The following is a 21,300-nucleotide window of genomic DNA, read 5'->3' on the forward strand; positions in this document are numbered from 1 at the left end:
GTTCTCTTCTGGGGACAGCCAAATAACCAGTTGGAACCATTTTTTCTAAGAGCATAGGAGCTGCCTGACATGAGGACAGTTTTGCTTTTGGGGGGACACTGGCCCAGACCCCTGAGGCATCTCCAGCTTTTAACAGAGTTCATTAATGATCTCAAGCTTCTCCCATTATCTGCATTATTATATCTGTCTGCATTATACCTATTTTCTGTAGCTGGTAAAGAGATCCCTGTTTAACGTTCAATAAAGTTAGTTAAGAAAATACCCCCTCCCGTTTGTACCTTTGCACTGATCAGTATTTTGGCACTTCAGCATGGCTTTTCCACCTTGCGTCATTACTTAACTCCTCCCATAGACGTTCCATGTTTCAAATTGTTGTGGGGTAGCATTTCTATTTGATAAATGTTTGTAGAGTTCTGTTGAATGTAAGGCGATGCATTTAGTAATGAATATAATAAATATGTATAACACAATACATCACTATATCTGAGAAACAATACATAAATGAAACAATGTTATTCCGTTCCACCCCCTTTGTCGTCACGCTCTGGTACAGGCGCGCTCAGTGAGATTTGGCGCTAGTGCCTTGAGGGGAATAACTTTTTAATGTCTTTTGACTTTTTAGTGATTTTGTTTTACATATCTTGATTAGCATTTTATGGATAATAATGTCGGATGAAGAACCGAAGGTCCCGGAGGATCTCTTTAAAGATGTTAAATTTTACGTGGTCGGGGACATTGACCAAAAGGTAAAGCTATCACTGTTGACATATAGCTAGCTAGCTAACCTAGCGAAGTAATGACGTTTACCGCACTAGCCAGTTAGCATAGCGAAACGCTAACGACCAGTGTTTCCATTTCCCTTTTGTAACCCGTATTGTTTGCAGATTTGGTGTATAAACTAATACATGCATTGCGTTTTACAAATATATATGAAGTTGTCATTGATCCAGATGAGGTTAGTTTGTTGACGTTAGCGACCGTAGCCAGTTGGATGCTTAGCTAGCTAGCCAGTTTTCTACTAGTGCAGGTTAGCCTGGCATTCCTATGACTTGGTTATCCAATTTTGCAACGCAGCTAATAATACACTAAATATACATTTGGCATGTTTTGCATTGTATATGTATGGATTACCATAGCTAGAACGAGATGGATTGATAAACCCAGGGTCGTTAAAATAATATTGAGGTGATAGCCCATCGTCGGTTTGCTGAATTGTGCGCCTGTCATTGCGCATATGCGAGGACAAATCCGCCATTGTAGAGATGCAAGTGGCAACTTCCTGCCAAATCATGCCTTTAATTTACGCGCCTGTGTTTATAATCTGATTTATCGTGTACATACGATGTATATGCCTAGTTAAATACATCACGAACATTTTCAAATTGTTCCTTCAAACTATGTTTCAAATAATCAATCCCACTGAGATTGATTTGGCCTATACCGTGCATATTTTTGTCACTTACTAGCTAGCTAATAATCAACAGTATCTTCTACTGCTCATTGATAACGTGAATTTCTTAAGTATACAGGCCACTCCATGATTGATGAATCGCGTCTTTGATGCCTCCTGCCTTTTCTTATCACACTTTGGTTGTAATTGTACACATTTATCATATAATTTATCATATTTATTTTTTTACAAAAGTTGATTTTATTAAATATTTTCTTAACACTTTTTGTTGTTGTAAAACTGCATTGTTGGTTAAGGGCTTGTAAGTAATCATTTCACTGTTGTATTATGCAAATACGATTTAATTTGATCATGTGCATATAACTGGTTCATTCGACCCCCAGGTGTTCTGTTTTATTTCATTGATGTGATTTCATGTGCACTTTAGGTTGTCCAGCTGCTGAAAGCAGGGAAAGGCAAGGAGGTCTCATACAATGCCTTGGCTACACACATTATAGCAGAGGATGGAGATAACCCAGAGGTTGGGGAGTCACGAGAGGTCTTTGACCTTCCAGTTGTCAAGGTAAGGGTGTGAATTATACATGGATAACTGCCAAAATAAAGGAAAAACCAACATAATATGTTTTAATAGTGCGTTGGACCACCACAACCTGCCAGAACAGCTTCAATGAGCCTTGGCATAGATTCTACAAGTGTCTGGAAGTATATTGGAGGGACACAACATCATTTTCCCACAAGAAATTCCATCATTTGGGGCGTCTTCATTACGCAGATTCGGTTGCAAAACGTTTCTTTAACGGAAGTCAATTGAATGAAAAGGGGAGGGACCGACCTGAATTTGTCCAATAGAAACTCTCGTTTTAGTTATGTTTTGCAACTGTTTGGCTAATGATTACACCCCAGGTTTTTTTGTTGATGGTGGTGGGAAAGCTGTCTCAGGCGCCACTCCAGAATCTCCCATAAGTGTTCTATTTGGGTTGAGATCTGGTTAAATGCGGAATACATATTTCAGTTGAATGCATTGTTGTACAACTGACTGTATCTCCCTTCACCCTTTAAACCATCTATGCTCCTTTGAGACCCCTCTTTCAAAGTCACTAAGCAGTGGTGGAAAAATAACTCAATTGTCATACTTGAGTAAAAGTAAAGATACCTTAATAGAAAATGACTCAAGTGAAAGTCACCCTGTAAAATACTACTTGAGAAAAAGTCTTAAAAGTATTTGGTTTAAAATATACTTTTAAGTATCTAAAGTAAATGGGATTGTTAAAATGTACTTAACTATCAAAAGTAAAAGTATAAACAATTTCAAATTCCTTATATTAAGCCAATCAGATGGCACAATTGTATTTTACATTTTTATTGACGGATAGCCAGGGGCACACTAATTTACAAACAAAGTATTTGTGTTTAGTGGGTCCGCCAGATCTGATGCAGTAGGGATGACCAGGGATGTTATCTTGATAAGAGTGTGAATTGGACAATTTTCTTGTCAAAATGTAACGAGTACTTTTGGGTGTCAGGAAAAATGTATGGAGTATAAAGTACATCATTTTCTTTAGGAATGTAGTGAAGTAAAAGTTGTCAAAAATATGAATAGTAATGTACAGATACCCCCAAAACCTACTTAAGTAAAACATTAAAGTATTTTTACTGAAGTACTTTACCCCACTGTCACTGTGATCTCTTCTAGCTATGGCATCCAAAATAATGGGCAACTGGGCATTTTTATACATTACTCTACCCTAAGCATGATAGGCTGTTAATGGCTTATTTCTCAGGAACCACACCTGTGTGGAAGCACCTGCTTTCAATATACTTTATCCCTCATTTACTCAAGTGTTTCCTTTATTTTGGCAGGTACCTGTATATCCCTTTATGTAGACAATTCACAAAAAAACCTGGAGCCTTGGTGGTGTGAAGGGAAAAAGTTCAACCGTTTTAAACTGTTTTCCTTGTTTTTCAGCCGTCTTGGGTGACTTTGTCTGTCAGATGTGGAGACCTGCTACCGTATCTTTTCATAGAAATGAATTTCATGAACAATTGATTGATGTTTGTGAATTATATTTTAACGGTAACACTTTAGCTGAACGAGTAGCTGAACATTTGAGTTGAATGACTTTCTTAACATAAGATAATTCAGAGTCACCGGTTTCTCCCCAGAGTCAGGACAAATATTCTTCGGTGTCACGGCATGTCTACCTAAAGTATGTACTTTTACGTATATATTGTTTTATGGATTTATTAGGATAAATATTTTATATCATGTTAAGATCTTTCTCATGCATTTCTTTGTTTAGCTACCAGATGATCTGAACACTCTTTGGGCCTTGATCACTTTTTATGGTGGTGACTGTCAACTCAACCTAAACAAGAAGTGTACTCACCTGATTGTTCCAGAGCCAAAAGGGGTAATTATTTTTCAGTACTATTCTCACCATATTAAGTTTTGTCATTCTTGTGTGGTGTTTGTGTTTTTCTAATGTAAAATTATTCCAATGCTCTTCTGATTCACAAGAAAATATGGGGGGAAAAACACGATTTAAAGTGTTCACCCATTTTGGAGAAAATTGACAAATTGGTGAATTGGAACAGTCTTCTGAAAAATAACGTCGGCATGTTACTATTTTTAGGATCTATTGAAGTGCCTGCTGAGGCCTTGCTTGTGTTGGACATTTTATAAGTCTTGCTTTGGCACTGGTCTGTCTGATGGTTATTGCAGGAAGGGCATGTCTTGTTTTACTGCTGTCTTTATGCTCAGGCACCAGGAGGTAGAGCCTGCCCATAGGCTGTCTAGTGTCTAGTCTTTGCTTGGCCACTGAGAAATGCCTGAACACAACATGTCTTTGTTACTTCAGGTTGTATTCTAATGAAACAATTAATCTCAAGATCTTGATAGCTGTACTATGTTGGTCAGATGATACCAAAACACACATTTTTGCAGTACACAGAACATGATACACCTGAAACGTATTATTTCTGTACATTCACGCCGTGAATTGTGTTTTCCAGGAAAAGTATGAGGTTGCCCTGAAGCACAGCAGCGTCAAAATCGTCACGCCGGAGTGGATCACACACTCCGCATTGGACAAGAGCAGGAAGGACGAGGCTCTGTACCACCCCCGGCTGACCTACCAGGAGGAGGATGAGGAGAGCGAGTACGAGTCGCGCTCTGAGGGCAGCTACAGCCCTCCAGGTCGTAGGCGCCCAGGCCCCAGGTCCCGGAGATCCAGCCCCTCATCAAGAGATGACTCCCCTGCTAGTGGCCGAGGAGGGACCTCGCCCAAAGCTGAGCGACGAGACGAACTCATGTTTGATGACTCGGATGACTCTTCCACGGAGAAGGAGGAGCGGAACCTGAACTGGACCCCAGCGGAGATGACCGGGCCGCCCCTGGGTCCCAAACGCAGACTGCAGCCAGTGAAGGACTCTGGCCTGATCAACCTCTGTGCCAGTGTTCCCCCTGTGCCAGGCAGTGCAGGGCCATCAGAAGCCCGGGCTGCCCTAGTACCCAGTGCTGCCCAGCCAGGGGCAGAGAGGACAGAGGGCATGGCAGGCTGGAGCCCAGCGGCCAGGACACTACGGAACATCACCAACAACTCTGACATCCAGCAGACCACAAGGCCCCCCAATGTTGCACACGTAAGAACACCGTTCTTTGGCGTTCTCTCAGGCTTTCTTTCTTGCTTGGTTTCTTTTGCAGTAGTGGTGTGAAATCGGGGTTCGAAACGGCGACCAGAACTCTCGCATTTGCAACCATTTTACTTGGCATTTTTTTATGGAGTTGGTCATGTAATTTTTTTGGTTAACAACTTGCTTAAAAAAATGCTGTTATCATGATTTATTCAAACCATTATGTGCATTTGACCAAATATAAACCATATGAAAGTATCTGCCTGCCCCTGTTTCGCTGTCGTCTGCTGTGTGAAGCCACTCTCACTCCCTCTCCCTACTGTGCTCATGGAGGAGAGAGGGATGGATTCTAATAAGCATAGAAGCATATGACCGTTGCTCAAAATGCATTTGTGGGAAAAATATAGTTTTCAAAGCAACTACTGTTGTTCTAGTTACAGAGAGGGTGGCAGGTAGTCTAGTGGTTAGAGCGTAGGACCAGTACCCGAAAGGTCAGCTCGGGATTTGATACAGAAACAAGGTAAAAATCTGTTGTTCTGCCCCTGAACAAGGCAGTTACAAGGCAGTTACGAGGCAGTAACCCACTCGTCATTGTAAATAAGAATTTATTCTTAACTGACTTGCCTAGTTAAATAAAGGTTAAAAAAAAGAATGTAAATACCCAGTAGATTTTATATTCGGGCCAGTAGTTTCTTTTTAAAACTCTGAGTAAATCTATCCAAATCAATCTAAGAACACAAGGGCATGCTAATTTAAAATATGGCGAGTCATTATTAGCCTGGTTCTGTATGGAATGCAGGTACATATGGGACACAGGTCAGGTCATTATGGTCACATAGCGGCAAAGTATTGGCGCAATGCCATCAACTGAAAAAGTTGATGTCATTGATCAAATGTCAACATTTGTTTGGTTTCTTACCACAGATCCTACAGAGTCTCTCTGCCTCAACGAAGACATTAGAGCAGCAGCAGCAAACGAACCAGGGCCAGCCCAACGCCCAACCCAACCCGCTCCTGTTCAACCAAGCGAAGCCCCAAGGTCAGCAGCAGCTCACAGCCGAAGCACAGCAGCAGTTACTGCAGCAGCAGTCTCATCAGGTCCCCCAACAACAACAGCCACAACAACAGCCACAACAACAACAACCACAACAACAACACCCACCTCAGCAGCTGCCACAGCAGCAGCACCCCATGCTGCAGCATCTCCCACCACAGCAACTCATGCAGTTGCACCACCAGCAACAACAACAACAGCAGCAGCAGCCACAGGTTCCTCAGCCAGGTTTCCCTCCTCAGTTGCCACAACAACAAGCACATCAGTTCATCCAGCAGCAGCCACAGCAACAGCAGATCCACCAACAACAGATCTTCACCCAGCAGCAACAACAACAACCACAACATGCATTCTCGCAGCAACAACTGCGACCGCAGCAGCTCTTGCGGCCACCAATGCAGCAGCAGCAGCTCCAGCAGCAGCAGCATGCTTTACAACAGCAGCTACAGCAGTTCCAGCAGCACAGGCTCCAGCAACAGCTGCAGCAGCAACAGCAGCAGCAGCAACAGCAGCAGAACCAGCAGCAACAGCAACTCCATCAACAACACCTCCAACAGCAGCAGCAGCAGCATTTCCTGCAGCAACAGATGCAGCAGCAGCACATGCAGCAGCTCCAGCAACAACAGCAGCAGCAGCATCTGAAGAGCCAGCAGCAGTCGCTGCAGCAGCATCCAAGCCAGCAGCCACTCCAGCAGCAGCAGCAGCAGCAGCAACAGCAGCAAGGGTCACTACAGCCTCAGCTCCAGCCGCCTCAAGTGCACCAGCTGTTTGGCCACGAGCCAGGACAGGAGAGTAAGTTCTCTAAGACACAATTGAGTTTTCAATTTCGGTTTCAGGTCATTACAAAAAGTCATCAAAATACATTACGAAAACAATTGTGATCAGATGATATACATCCAATGATCATCATGCTGTTTTTAATTGTTATAGTTCTGATTTGTTTGACTAACCAAACCTTGTTCTGTTTGCTGCTGTAGTTCCTGAAGATGGCTTCTTGGTGGGCTGTGTGTTTGCTGTTGCTGACTACCCAGAGCAGATGGCAGACAAGCAACTCCTTGCCACGTGGAAGAGAGTAAGAAAAAAAAAACGTTCATTATTTTCTTGGACTTATCTTGTGTCTTAGCAAACAGCATTCGTTATAACTGCATTTTTTATCAACTGCTGTTTTTCCCCTTGCATTGCTGAGTTGTATTTTGTGAATCGCAGATTATCCAGGCCTATGGTGGAATTGTGGACTCCTCTCTCAACAACCGCTGCACTCACCTGCTCTGTGAAACTCAAGTTAGCAGCATGTATGTCCAGGTAAGCATCACTATAAAGAGTTTTTCATCTCAGCTAAAGGCTTGTTTGAAGGACAAGTGTGTGTGTGTGTGTGTGTTAGAGTCCTGCATCGGGTCGGATACCCGTGGTTGACCCGCAAAAAAAATAGCTGGCGGGTGGAATGAAAGTAGAGGTCGACCGATTATGATTTTTTCCAACGCCGATACCGATTATTGGCGGACCCAAAAAAAAGGCTGATACCGATTAATCGGACGATTAAAAAAAAAAATATATGTTAAAAAAATAACTAGAATTTAATTTATTATTTTTTAATATATTTTTAGTTTAATTAATTTTTAAAATGTATTTATTATTTATTTGTAATAATGACAATTACAACTACTGAATGAACACTTTTTTATTTTAACTTAATATAAATCATCAATAAAATCAATTTAGCCTCAAATAAATAATGAAACATGTTCAATTTGGTTTAAATAATGCAAAAACAAAGTGTTGGAGAAGAAAGTAAAAGTGCAATATGTGCCATGTAAAAAAAGCTAACGTTTAAGTTCCTTGCTCAGAACATGAGAACATTTGAAAGCTGGTGGTTCCTTTTAACATGAGTCTTCAATATTCCCAATACACAAGTATATATTTTTAAACCTGCATATTTAGTTAATATTGCCTGCTAACATTAATTTCTTTTAACTAGGGAAATTGTCACTTCTCTTGTGTTCTGTGCAACAGAGTCAGGGTATATACAGCAGTTTGGGCTGCCTGGCTCAATGCGAACTGTGAAGACTATTTCTTCCTAACAAAGACAGCCAACTTCGCTAAACGGGGGATGATTTAACAAAAGCACATTTGCGGGAAAAAAAGTATAAACGTTGCATGAATGTACCTAACCATAAACATCAATGCCTTTCTTAAAATCAATGCACAGAAGTATATATTTTAAAACTGCATATTTAGTTAAAATAAATTCATATTACCAGGCAATATTAAACTAGGGAAATTGTCAATTCTCTTCCGTTCATTGCACGCAGAGTCAGGGTATATGCAACAGTTTGGGCCGCCTGGCTCGTTGCGAACTTATTTGCCAGAATTTTGCATAATTATGACATAACATTGAATGTTGTGCAGTGTAACAGGAATATTTAGACTTATGGATGCCACCCGTTAGATACGGGTGGCATCCACGGAACGGTTTCGTATTTCACTGAAAGAATAAACCTTTTATTATTGAAATGACAGTTTCTGGATTTGACCATATTAATGACATAAGGCTCGTATTTCTGTGTTATTATGTTATAATTAAGTCTATGATTTGATAGAGCAGTCTGACTGAGCGGTGGTAGGCAGCTGCAGGCTCGTAAGCATTCATTCAAACAGCACTTTCGGGCATTTGCCAGCAGCTCTTCAAGTATTGCACTGTTTCTAACTTCAAACCTATCAACTCCCGAGATTGGGCTTGTGTAACTGATGTGAAATGGCTAGCTAGTTAGCGGGGTGCGCGCTAATAGCGTTTCAAACGTCACTCACTCTGAGACTTGGAGTAGTTGTTCTCCTTGCTCTGCAAGGGCAGAGGCTTTTGTGGAGCAATGGGTAACAATGCTTCGAGGGAGGCTGTTGTCGATGTGTTCCTGGTTCGAGCCCAGGTAGGGGCGTGGAGTGGGACGGAAGCTATACTGTTACACTGGCAGTACTATAGTGCCTATAAGAACATCCAATAGTCAAAGGTATATGAAATACAAATGGTATAGAGAGAAATAGTCTTATAATAACCTCAACCTAAAACTTCTTACCTGGGAATAAGAAAAGCGTTGATGTTTATGGTTAGGTACACATTGGTGCAACAAGTGCTTTTTTCGCGAATGTGCTTGTTAAATCACCCATTTGGCAAAGTAGGCTATGATTCAATGATAAATTAACAGGCACCGCAACGATTATATGCAACGCAGGATACGCAAGATAAACTAGTAATATCATAAACCATGTGTAGTTAACTAGTGATTATGTTTGATTGTTTTTTATAAGATACATTTAATGCTAGCTAGCACCTTACCTTGGCTCCTTGCTGCACTCGCATAACAGGTAGTCAGCCTGCCACGCAGTCTCCTCGTGGAGTGCAATGTAATCGGCCATGATCGGTGTCCAAAAATGCTGATTACCGATTGTTATGAAAACTTGAAATCGGCCCTAATTAATCGGCCATTCCGATTAATCGGTCAACCTCTAAATGAAAGCATTATTTCAACCCGCGGGTCGGCTCGTGGTTCAGAACAATTATTCTGTAGGTCAGAAACATTTTAAATCAAGATTCTATTTTTTTTTTACAAACCCAGGAGCTTGTTGTGTTGCATTGGGTTGTGAGTTCCATTCTGTGAGTGGTGAGGCAGACCTATAGGCTACTAGCCATGCATGCAGTGGAACTGTCCATTATTTGTGTGGTGTTGAAACTTATGTTTCATCCCCTCCATGTGAGAATACATTGCCAAGTTTAGGCCTACTTTCCATGGATAGTCTAGCTCACATGAAAAGGGCAAACGTAACCAGAGAATAAAAAGGTTATGAAATTCAGAATTGGGAAAATAGGTGCTGCGCGGGTGAAATCCCTGGTTTGGTTTGGAAGGATCATTGTGGACAAGAACAACAACCTGGTAGATGGATACACAGCCTGCAAAAAGTGCAAGCAGGTATTTCTTTACAATAGGCCAATTCAGTTTATTAGCACATTAATTCAGGCTTTTGTTAATTTAGACCAGGGGTTCCCAAACTTTTTCACACCTTCCAGCATTAGGGAACATTCTGTGCTTATTTCCTGCAATTCTTTACATTTTGCCATGTCTAATGTGTGTTCATTTGTTATTTGAGTGAGAACAAAATTACAACTATCTATGGGCAAAGAAAGAAGAAAAAAAACATTAGCTGACATGAGCTAGTTGATATGTACATTTCTGACAAGTTATACATGGCTCTCTAAGGTAAGTAATGACTGACATGACAAGAGGAACTGATGATGCACTACCCAATTTTGAAATTGCACCTTGTGCTTTCTACTATGATAACTTTCAAGAGTAAGTTTAATGCCGGACTGAGTACATTTTTTTGTGGTGGGGGGAACCCCACAGTTTGGGAATCACTGATTTACACAGGCCATATCAAGTTTAAACCAGTGTGCCCGGTAGAAGTTGTGAGTATAACCTACTAAATAAATGTATTTTTGCATCCTATATTCGATTCTGGGAATTGTTTAAGTTTCAATTAAACTATTTTATTATCTAAACAATGTTGAATGTAAAGGTTTAGTTATGTCAGCTAAGAAGGCTAATTAGAAGGCCCTTTTTTTCCAGAGGGATTTGAGTCGTCTATGTGCCGCATCTCATTGTGAAAAATAAAAATATATTGTTCTTAATTCATGGCATGGTTTCCTTTTATCCAAATGTTGAATAGACATGCAGACAAATGAATTCATACAGGCCAGGGAAGGGGAATAACAGCCTTCTATTTAATTAATGAACCATTTTTATTATGTTATTTGGCGGGTCACGGATCGGCTCTCAGAACTATTCTATGCGGGTGTGTCGGGTTACGAGAAAAACCAGTCCTGATGTAGGGTATATTGGGTGGGGCTTGGAATTGATGTGGCCGGGGCGGATGTGTCTCCAAAAAAAACGGATCCGTGCAGGACTCTAGTGTGTCTGTGTCCGTTTTATATTAGGTTTTAAAGGTCATCTCTCTTGTTGCTGTACCTCAGGCCCTACGGGAGGGGAGACGCTGTGTCACTGCCCACTGGCTTAACACAATCCTGAAAAAAAAGAAGATGGTTCCTCCCCACAGAACCCTACACCTCCCCTTCGCCTTCCCACCTGGAGCGAAGCCCTGCTCACAACACGTATGCATCACTTCCGCTTTGTCTCACCACATTCAAAACATCTAACATGGGTTGGGAACTGCTTTCATTTGTTTTTATTTTGAACAACGGTACAATCAGTGGTGTGCTATTTCCCCCCCCCCCATAATTTCGCAATCAATGTTTATTCTGACATGTAGCCTATTGAAGAGACCTGATATCATTTTAAAATCTGTATAAAATGCATCCCGCAAATGAGATCAGATAAATGTTTCCATTTTTAATACCCTCAAACACCAAATTAGGCCTACCAAAACCAAAAAATAAAGGGCACCATCTCTGTCAATCGTGGATGACAATTCTTCACGTTTTACGGATGAAACGTCCAAGCTGTATGCCAACCATTTGAATCTAAATCAGTTTCATGGGTACATGCTTTCAGATCTTCTTGATTGATGTACATAACCTACTGTTTGAGTGCATTTTAGAGCAGATGAATTTCACAAGCTTTAGCCTCCCTGTGTTTTGTTTGTCAAAGCAAATATTTTGCCCAGTGGCACGTTCTGTTGAGTCTTGGCCTCATGATTTAAAAAAAAAAAATGCAACCATTCAGCACAATCATCCTGACGTCTTATACGAAATGATGTGTTTTTTGGTCTAACAGTAACATTGTACTAGCTATTATATTTGGTTTGTTATGTCGAATACTGGTTCATCATTAAATGATCTTGCGTGAACTTGATTCCACTTCAACTTTATTAAATGAGCATCATTGCATTCTGAGAAGTGGCAGAGCGTTGCTCCGGCAGCACTACACCCATGGGTACAATCATACATTTTGCATTGGTGTATGATGAGGTAATGACTAGAATTCCAAGGAGAACGAGGCCTATGTAATGAATAGCTCCGAAGTAGTGTTAATAGCTTCAATAGTAAGTCCATTGACGTTCCTAACATTCGTTCCTCCTCAGATCATCTCTGTGACTGGCTTTGTGGACTCAGACCGTGATGACCTGAAGCTAATGGCCTATCTGGCAGGAGCCAGATACACAGGCTACCTCTGTCGTAGCAACACCGTGCTCATCTGTAAAGAGTACGAGAAGATATTGATATGCTTTCACCTATTTAGAATGGCATGCAAATGTTGTAGACACAGTCCAGTGTTTGGCGTAATCATGTTCAGAATTTGTGTGGATGGGTTACAGGTTTTATATATACAGTGGGGCAAAAAAGTATTTAGTCAGCCACCAATTGTGCAAGTTCTCCCACTTAATAGGTACACTTCAACTATGACAGACAAAATGAGAAATTGTAGGATTTTAAAGAATTTATTTGCAAATTATGGTGGAAAATAAGTATTTGGTCACCTACAAACAAGCAAGATTTCTGGCTCTCACAGACCTGTAACTTCTTCTTTAAGAGGCTCCTCTGTCCTCCACTCGTTACCTGTATTAATGGCACCTGTTTGAACTTGTTATCAGTATAAAAGACACCTGTCCACAACCTCAAACAGTCACACTCCACAAACTCCTCTGGCCAAGACCAAAGAGCTGTCAAAGAACACCAGAAACAAAATTGTAGACCTGCACCAGGCTGGGAAGACTGAATCTGCAATAGGTAAGCAGCTTGGTTTGAAGAAATCAAATGTGGGAGCAATTATTAGGAAATGGAAGACATACAAGACCACTGATAATCTCCCTCTCGGTCTGGGGCTCCACGCAAGTTCTCCCCCCGTGGGGTCAAAATGATCTCAAGAACGGTGAGCAAAAATCCCAGAACCACACGGGGGGACCTAGTGAATGACCTGCAGAGAGCTGGGACCAAAGTAACAAAGCCTACCATCAGTAACACACTACGCCGCCAGGGAATCAAATCCTGCAGTGCCAGACGTGTCCCCCTGCTTTAGCCAGTACATGTCCAGGCCCGTCTGAAGTTTGCTAGAGAGCATTTGGATGATCCAGAAGAAGATTGGGAGAATGTCATATGGTCAGTTGAAACCAAAATATTACTTTTTGGTAAAAACTCAACTCGTCGTGTTTGGAGGACAAAGAATGCGGAGTTGCATCCAAAGAACACCATACCTTCTGTGAAACATGGAGGTGGAAACATCATGCTTTGGGGCTGTTTTTCTGCAAAGGGACCAGGACGACTGATCCGTGTAAAGGAAAGAATGAATGGGGCCATGTATCGTGAGATTTTGAGTGAAAACCTCCTTCCATCACCAAGGGCATTGAAGATGAAACGTGGCTGGGTCTTTCAGCATGACAATGATCCCAAACTCACCGCCCGGGCAACGAAGGAGTGGCTTCGTAAGAACCATTTCAAGGTCCTGGAGTGGCCTAGCCAGTCTCCAGATCTCAACCCCATAGAAAATCTTTGGAGGGAGTTGAAAGTCCGTGTTGCCCAGCAACAGCCCCAAAACATCACTGCTCTAGAGGAGATCTGCATGGAGGAATGGGCCAAAATACCAGCAACAGTGTGTGAAAACCTTGTGAAGACTTACAGAAAACATTTGACCTCTGTCATTGCCAACAAAGGGTATATAACAAAGTATTGAGAAACTTTTGTTATTGACCAAATACTTATTTTCCACCATAATTTGCAAATAAATTCATTAAAAATCCTACAATGTGATTTTCTGGATTTTTTCTCTTCTCATTTTGTCTGTCATCGTTGAAGTGTACCTATGATGAAAATTACAGGCCTCTCTCATCTTTTTAAGTGGGAGAACATGCACAATTGGTGGCTGACTAAATAAGTTTTTCCCCCACTGTATGTGTGTGTGTGTTTTATGCCTGCATCATGTCTGTTTTACTTTACTGTTGGAATTCCCTGTGTTAACCCTCTCCCTCCCTGTCTCCTCAGGCCCAGTGGTCTGAAGTATGAGAAGGCCAAGGAGTGGAGGATCCCCTGCGTCAATGCCCAGTGGCTCTGTGACATCCTCCTGGGGAACTTTGAGGCTCTCCGGCAGATCCAGCACAACAGATACTCCAACTTCAACCTGCAGGAACCACTCATCCCCAACCAGCATCTGGTTCAGAACCTACTGGGTACAGGGTTCAGAAGTCTTAGTGGGGGCAAGGGGACTTTACAGCGCATTCGGAAAGTATTCAGAACCCTAACCTTTTTCCACATTTTGTTACGTTACAGCCTAAACGATGAAATAAAATAAAACATCCTCATCAATCTGCACACAATGCCCCATAATGACAAAGCGAAAACAGCTTTTTAGACATTTTTGCAAATTTATTTAAATAACAGATACATTTTATTACATAAGTATTCAGACCCTTCATTATGGGACTCATAATTGAGCTCAGGTGCATCCTAGTTCCATTGATCATCCTTGAGCTGTTTCTATAACTTGGTTGGAGTCTACTTGTGGAAAATTCAATTGATTGGACATGATTTGGAAAGGCACACAACTGTCTATATAAGGTCCCACAGTTGACAGTGCATTTCAGAACAAAAACCAAGCCATGAGGTCAAAGGAATTGTCCGTAGAGCTCCGAGACAGGATTGTGTTTATCTGGGGAAGGGTACCAAAACATTTCTGCAGCATTGAAGGTCCCCAAGAACACAGTGGCCTTAAATCATTCTTAAATGGAAGACGTTTAGGACCATCAAGTATCTTCCTAGAGCTGTGACCAAGAACCCAATGGTCACTCTCGTAGAGCTCTGGAGTTCCTCTGTGGAGATGGGAGAACCTTCCAGAAGGACAACCACGTATGCAGCACTCTACCAAAGGCCTTTGTAGTAGAGTTGCCAGACGGAAGCCACTACTCAGTAAAAGGCACATGACAGCCTACTTGGCGTTTGCCAAAAGGCACCTAAAGGACTCTAACCATAAGAAACAAGATTCTCTGGTCTGATGAATGCCAAGAGTCCCGTCTGGAGGAAACCTGGCTCCACCCCTACAGTGAAGCATGGTGGTGGCAGCATCATGCTGTGGGGATGTTTTTCAATGACAGAGACTGAGAGCCTAGTCAGGCTCGAGGGAAAGATTAACAGAGTATAGCGAAATCCTTGATGATAAACCTGCTCCAGACCCCAGTGGGGTGAAGGTTCACCTACCAATGAGGACAATGACACTGAGCACACAGCCAAGACAACTTAGGAGTGGCTTCAGCACAAGTCTCAATGTCCTTGAGTAGCCCAGCCAGAGCCCGGACTTAAACCCAATCGAACATCTCTGGAGAGGCCTGAAAACAGCCGTGCAGCGACGCTCCTCATCTAACTTGACAGAGCTTGAGAGGATCTGCAGTCAAGAATGGGAGAAACTCCCCAAATATAGGTATGCCAAGCTTGTAGCATCATACCCAAGAAGGCTCAAGGATGTGATCACAAAAAGGTGCTTCAACAAAGTACAGAGTAAATGATCTGAATACTTATGTAAATGTGATATTTCAGTTGTTTTTTAAAATATAAATTTGCAACAATTTCTAAAAAACATTTTTTTTTTCTTGATGATAATTGGGTATTGAGTGTAGATTTTTTGTTAATATAATCCATTTTTGAATAAGACTATTGTAACAAAATATGGGGGGGATAAGTCAAGGGCTCTGAATACTTTCCGAATGCACTGTATATGGGTAATAATCATTTAAAAAAATTGAGGGTGATGGACAAAATTCTTACACACAGGTGTGGATTATACATTTTTCTCTGTTTGATTTTAGGTGCTTGGCGGGCTCCTGTGAAGGTTTCACCTGATGCGTTGGCAGCATTGCAGCTGCAACAGAAGCAGAGACAGTCTGAGTCAAACTCCCAGCCTCCAAATAAGAAGCCAAGGTGAGTCTCCATCACTCTAAATTTCACAGTGTTGCGTAGCACAGCATGTTGAATTCGTCAATCTGCAAAAATTTGTGTTAGGAAAAATATTTGTTTCTAAAAAATTTTTTTAAAGTTTATATATTTATTTATTTGTATGTATGTATATATGGATACAACGCAATTACCTAAAGTTTCTCACCCAATGATCCAAATGTTCTCTCAATTGTAGACTTGAGGAGATTCAATCCCCAACCAAGAAGCTTCCACCAGAGTCGACACCGTACATTTTCTTTACTGGCTTTGAGCCAACACAGGTCCAACAATTCATGAAGGTAATTGCCTTTTTATGCCTCTGCACAACTGAGTCTGCAGGAAACAGTCATTGTCTATAATTACTGTTATCCATCACCAATATTTCTCAAAACGTATCACAGGATGACTTCTGATTCTCAGCACTCACAGACCAGCCTCTGACAATGCATCCGATGTCTCCTTTTGTCTATCCAGAGGCTGCACAACCTTGGAGGGGAGATTGCAGAGAGCGCTCAGAAGTGTACCCATCTGGTGGCCAACAAGGTGACGAGGACGGTGAAGTTTCTCACAGCCATGTCAATCGTCAAGCACATCGTCACCCCTGAGTGGTTAGAAGAGAGCTGGAAGAGCCAGAAGTTTGTCGGTACGTTAAATATGCATTCAGTTATTAGAGAATAGATCTGTGTGAGGGAGTTTCATGTTGCGAGACACTGTTGTGATCACTTACTTTTTGTGTGTAGCTTTGTAGAGTGTATGTGGGTTCTTAGAGTGAGTGTGTTTTGGTTTTTGAGTTTTTGTACATTCTTCAGAGTAGGGTTCCCCAACTGGTGGCCCGCTGACTGAATTTGGCCCGCGGGTGATTTTATTTCAAAAGTGAAATTTAAAAAAATGTTTTTATTGTTGAACATAAGCGTGTGAAAACACCAGCAAATCACTGATATTAATTTAGTGATCGTATACAAATCTAAGCAAGGTATAAAACTATTATGTTTTAGTCAAATATGATCTGTTTTGACTTCTTGCTGTCAATTTGCAGAATACAAACTACTTGGAATTATGTTCTGGCCCCCTGACCATCTGCTTAAGAAAATCATCCCTTGGCTGAATCTAGTTGATGATCCCTGCTTTAGACTACAGTATGTGTTTATTCGTTAGAGTATGTGTATTCTTATAGTACGTGTTTGTTTATTCAGATGAGCAGAACTACATGCTGAGAGATGCAGAGGCAGAGGTGCTGTTTGGCTTCAGTCTGGAAGAGTCACTGAAGAGGGCCCACACTGCACCACTCTTCAAGGTCAGTGAAACAATGCACTTATGGAATCTATCCCCATTGTCTATCTGCCTGGACAGTGGACACCAATGTGTATATACTTGTTCTGTCGAGTCAGATTGTTATCGAGTCAATTTGTCTGATTGGTTGCATTCGATTAGGGCTGCACAATGAATCGAAATTGCAATATTGACATGTGCAATATCCATATTGCATGCAATATTTTGAAACGCCAGTCAGCCGCATGTGAGGTCCATTTGTAGTTTACTATGTTTGTCGTCGCTCTCCCTCTCTTGCGGCTGCTTCCCACACACCTTCCCACACACCAAGCCCCAACCCGTCACTCAACAATGCAGTTCCACCTCACCGCTGTTTGCCCGGTTGTTGGTCACTATAAGTTTGCATGCTGTTCTGTCATGTGCAGTCAACAGATTGTTCCAAACAAGCATGATGGTGCTTTCCACTTTGCTTTCTTAATATGAATCACTCGATTTCCATGATTCCAACAGTCACCCAAGTGTTTTGAGCTACTCTGTACTAAACATTAGGAACAACTTTCCATGACACAGACTGACCAGGGGAATCCAGCTGAATGCTATGATCCCTTATTGATGGCTCTTGTTAAATCCACTAGAATCAGTGTAGATGAAGGAGAGGAGACCGGTTAAAGAAGGATTTTTAAGCCTTGTTACAATTGTGTCTGTGTGCCATTTAGAGCATGAATTGGCAAGACAAAATATTTAAGTGCCTTTGAATGGGGTATGGTAGTAGGTGCCAGGCACACCAGTTTGAGTGTGTCAAGAACTGCAACACTGCTGGGTTTTTTCCACGCTCAACTGTTTCTCGTGTGTATCAAGAATGGTCCACCACCCAAAGGACATCCAGCCAACTTGACACAATTGTGGGAAGCATTGAAGTCAACATGAGCCAGCATCCCTGTGGAACACTTTTGACACCCTGTAGTCCATGCCCTGACGAATTGAGTCTGTTCTGAGGGCAAACTGGGTGCAACTCTCAATATTATGAAAGTATTCCTAATGTTTTGTACATTCCGTGTAAGTCAAATCACAATCGCAAAATTTGGTTTAAAAAAAACACAATTACATTTTTTGCCCATATCTTGCAGCCCTACATTAGATACCCAACTGGCTCATAAACATGTCTTTCTGTTTTTCTCTCCCTCTCTAGGGCAAGTATTTCTACATTACCCCTGGGATCTGTCCCAGCCTTATCACTATGAAAGCCATTGTAGAGAGCGCAGGAGGCAAGGTGCTCCCCAAGCAGCCCTCCTTCCGCAAAATAATGGAGCACAAGCAGAACAAGGTACTGGTCCTCTCCATGTCGTCACAGCATTGTTATAAATGTGTACTTGGAAGGATGTGACCGAGGTGATGTTCTATTACTGAACTCGTGGAACGTTTTCTGTTCTTTTCAGAACCTTGCTGAGATCATTCTGATATCCTGTGAGAATGATCTTCATCTCTGTAGAGAGTACTTCTTGAAGAACATTGGTAAGAGAAACCTGTAAACGTACACATTTGGATGTGGCCGATTTTGTTTTGACATCCTGTTTTGACTCTAGCCTAAACCTACTTCTTGTCTCCTCTGTTTCTTCCTAACAGACACTCACAATGCTGAGTTTATATTGACTGGTGTATTGACACAGAAAATGGATTATGAATCATATCCTTTTAAATGAAACATGGGTTTTAAGATTGTGGCAATTGATTGTAGTGATTGTGATAGCCACTTTGTTTTTCTGTTAAAGCCCAGCTCACCACTTTCCTTAACAATCTCACGTATAAATTCACATGATGGCGAAGACAAGAATGTGAAGATGAGGAGGCAGCAAGGAAGGCTAAATACAAGTTGCAATGTACAGTCACACTACCCTTGATATTTTGCAAGATTTTGTACACTGTGGATAGATAATCGGTCGTTTTGTAGCTTTTTGTAACAACCGTTAATAATACATACATACATTTATGTTATTTTTGTGGACTGAATGTTTAAATTATGGATTTTAACATGTTTTATTGTATTGTCAAAATGTTCCAGCAATTATTCAACACTTTTGGAATAAAATCAGAACTTTGTTGTCGAAATGAATCTGAGAATTTTTTTGCATTCTCGCAAATTTCACTATTTAGATATTCATGGTACAGTGCCAAAACTCTGCCGAGAGGCATTTTACAATCACAACATAAGAAACAGTTTGTTTCCAAACTGCACTAAGCAACATAATTTAATGATCAAATTCTACTGTTATACCAGACTTTTCCAAACTACCAAATTGAACATGGTCTCTACTCTTGATCTTACTTTTAAGACATAATTCCTCAAAGACTTGATTTAATTAATTGTTAATGAAGTATTAAAGTAGTTACTGGTGATCGAAAATTGCTTGCTGTCAGACAAGTGCCTGGAGTTATCTCTTGGCCCCTCTGGTGGGTGAATAGCCTGAGGTGATGCCCTCAAAAACACAATTGAATTAGTGCCTCATCCAAGGTCGTGTGCCAGATATGCTTTGGGGAGCTGATCACGTTACCAAAGATGTTGAAGTTTGGAAAACTGGAACCAAGTCATTGTTGTTGCATTGTGGATAACATTTTGGGTTTCTAAATATGCTTTGTGTCATTAAATATTATGTACTGTGCACAATGCTGTTATCTTCTTCTGACGTCATAGAACTATATTTTGAATAACCTTCATTTCCCATACAGGTATTACTAATAACCTTGATAGGCCTACTGTAGTGGATCCATAGGTAACTATGAACAGGGGATCCTCTTTCTTGAGACCCTTGGGTTTTAAGAAATCTAGTGCTGTACAGGGATTCATAGTCATCTGAAAAGAAACTTGGCTCTATAATCAAACAGGACGTACCAAATCAGTATTAGCAGAAATATAGGTTACATTTGCTGACAGAGGTGGGCAAGAGGAGAGATCCATAGTCCATTGCATCAAAAAATTTTGATTTTCAGGACCTACAGTATGATGAATAGATTTTAGCTAAAATTAATGTCTATATATGCCAGAGCTTTCCATTAGTTCTCTCTTAAAAAATATTGCATAAAGCCACTGTACTTGAACAAATACTATATTGCACCCACTTTCATTAATTAAATAGAAAAAAATGTCATGTACAATTCAGTAATAAAGCATTGCAGCAGTTCCAAAATTTTTTTTTGCCATGACCCTTGAAGAGGGGTAGCAGGTAGCCTAGTGGTTAGAGTGTTGGACTAGCATCCGAAAGGTTGCAAGATCAAATCCCTAAGCTGACAAGGTAAAAATCTGTCATTCTGAACAAGGCAGTTAACCCACTGTTCCTAGGCCATCATTGAAAATAAGAATTTGTTCTTAACTGACTTGCCTAGATGATAAAAGAGCAAACACTGACAGCTATTTTCCACTGTCCAGACTGCCTGCAACTCCATAATAAAGATACATTTTAGTCACATGCACCAAATACAACTGGTGTAGACCTTAATGTGAAATGCGTGCTTACGAGCCCTTCCCAACGATGCAAAGTTAAAAATAATAATAAAATATTAACGAGAAATGAATAATAAAGTTACCAATGATTCTTTGTTTGCTCTCTGCAGTGCTGGCTGCTAAACGTTGCTATGATGACCTATCTAAATACCAACAAAGGACAGCACTCACATGATGCACTTTCATTGATTTAGGGCAACAGAGTTAAAAATGAAGACAATAGATTTGACCACATTCCCCCCTAATCTATTTTTAGCCAGGACCGTAGATGGTGGCCATAGAGTGTGACCCACCATATGGGAAATAATGCTTTTACCCACAGTGGTCACCAACACTGGTCATGGAGAGCTACAGGGTCATGAGGAGCTACAGGGTTTGTAGACTTCTGTTCCTGTCAAATACCAACACTTTAACACTTGCTTTTGTTTCACTAATAATTTATGGTGTAATTTGTTCATTGTAAATCTTGTCGGTACTGGATATGTTGATCTGTAGATATTTATTATCCTTGCATC

General features: G+C 41.1%; 1 protein-coding gene across 1 annotated transcript; it reads left to right on the forward strand.

Annotated features, from left to right (window-relative positions):
- The first annotated feature begins 541 nt into the window (after nucleotides 1-541).
- Nucleotides 542-19,477, forward strand: paxip1 (PAX interacting (with transcription-activation domain) protein 1). The gene is made up of 20 exons (XM_064936620.1): nucleotides 542-746; nucleotides 1,839-1,973; nucleotides 3,378-3,421; nucleotides 3,555-3,618; nucleotides 3,712-3,822; nucleotides 4,424-5,053; nucleotides 5,969-6,890; nucleotides 7,076-7,170; nucleotides 7,305-7,400; nucleotides 11,119-11,256; nucleotides 12,186-12,307; nucleotides 14,080-14,264; nucleotides 15,894-16,005; nucleotides 16,217-16,319; nucleotides 16,495-16,663; nucleotides 17,214-17,314; nucleotides 18,479-18,613; nucleotides 18,726-18,801; nucleotides 18,913-18,972; nucleotides 19,089-19,477. Exons 1-20 carry the CDS (start codon nucleotides 666-668, stop codon nucleotides 19,103-19,105), a joined length of 3,396 nt encoding a protein of 1,131 aa, XP_064792692.1. The 5' UTR covers nucleotides 542-665; the 3' UTR covers nucleotides 19,106-19,477.
- Nucleotides 19,478-21,300: the final 1,823 nt, after the last annotated feature.

The sequence above is a fragment of the Oncorhynchus masou genome, chromosome 3, assembly GCF_036934945.1.
Source record: "Oncorhynchus masou masou isolate Uvic2021 chromosome 3, UVic_Omas_1.1, whole genome shotgun sequence".
Classification (NCBI taxonomy): Eukaryota; Metazoa; Chordata; class Actinopteri; order Salmoniformes; family Salmonidae; genus Oncorhynchus; species Oncorhynchus masou.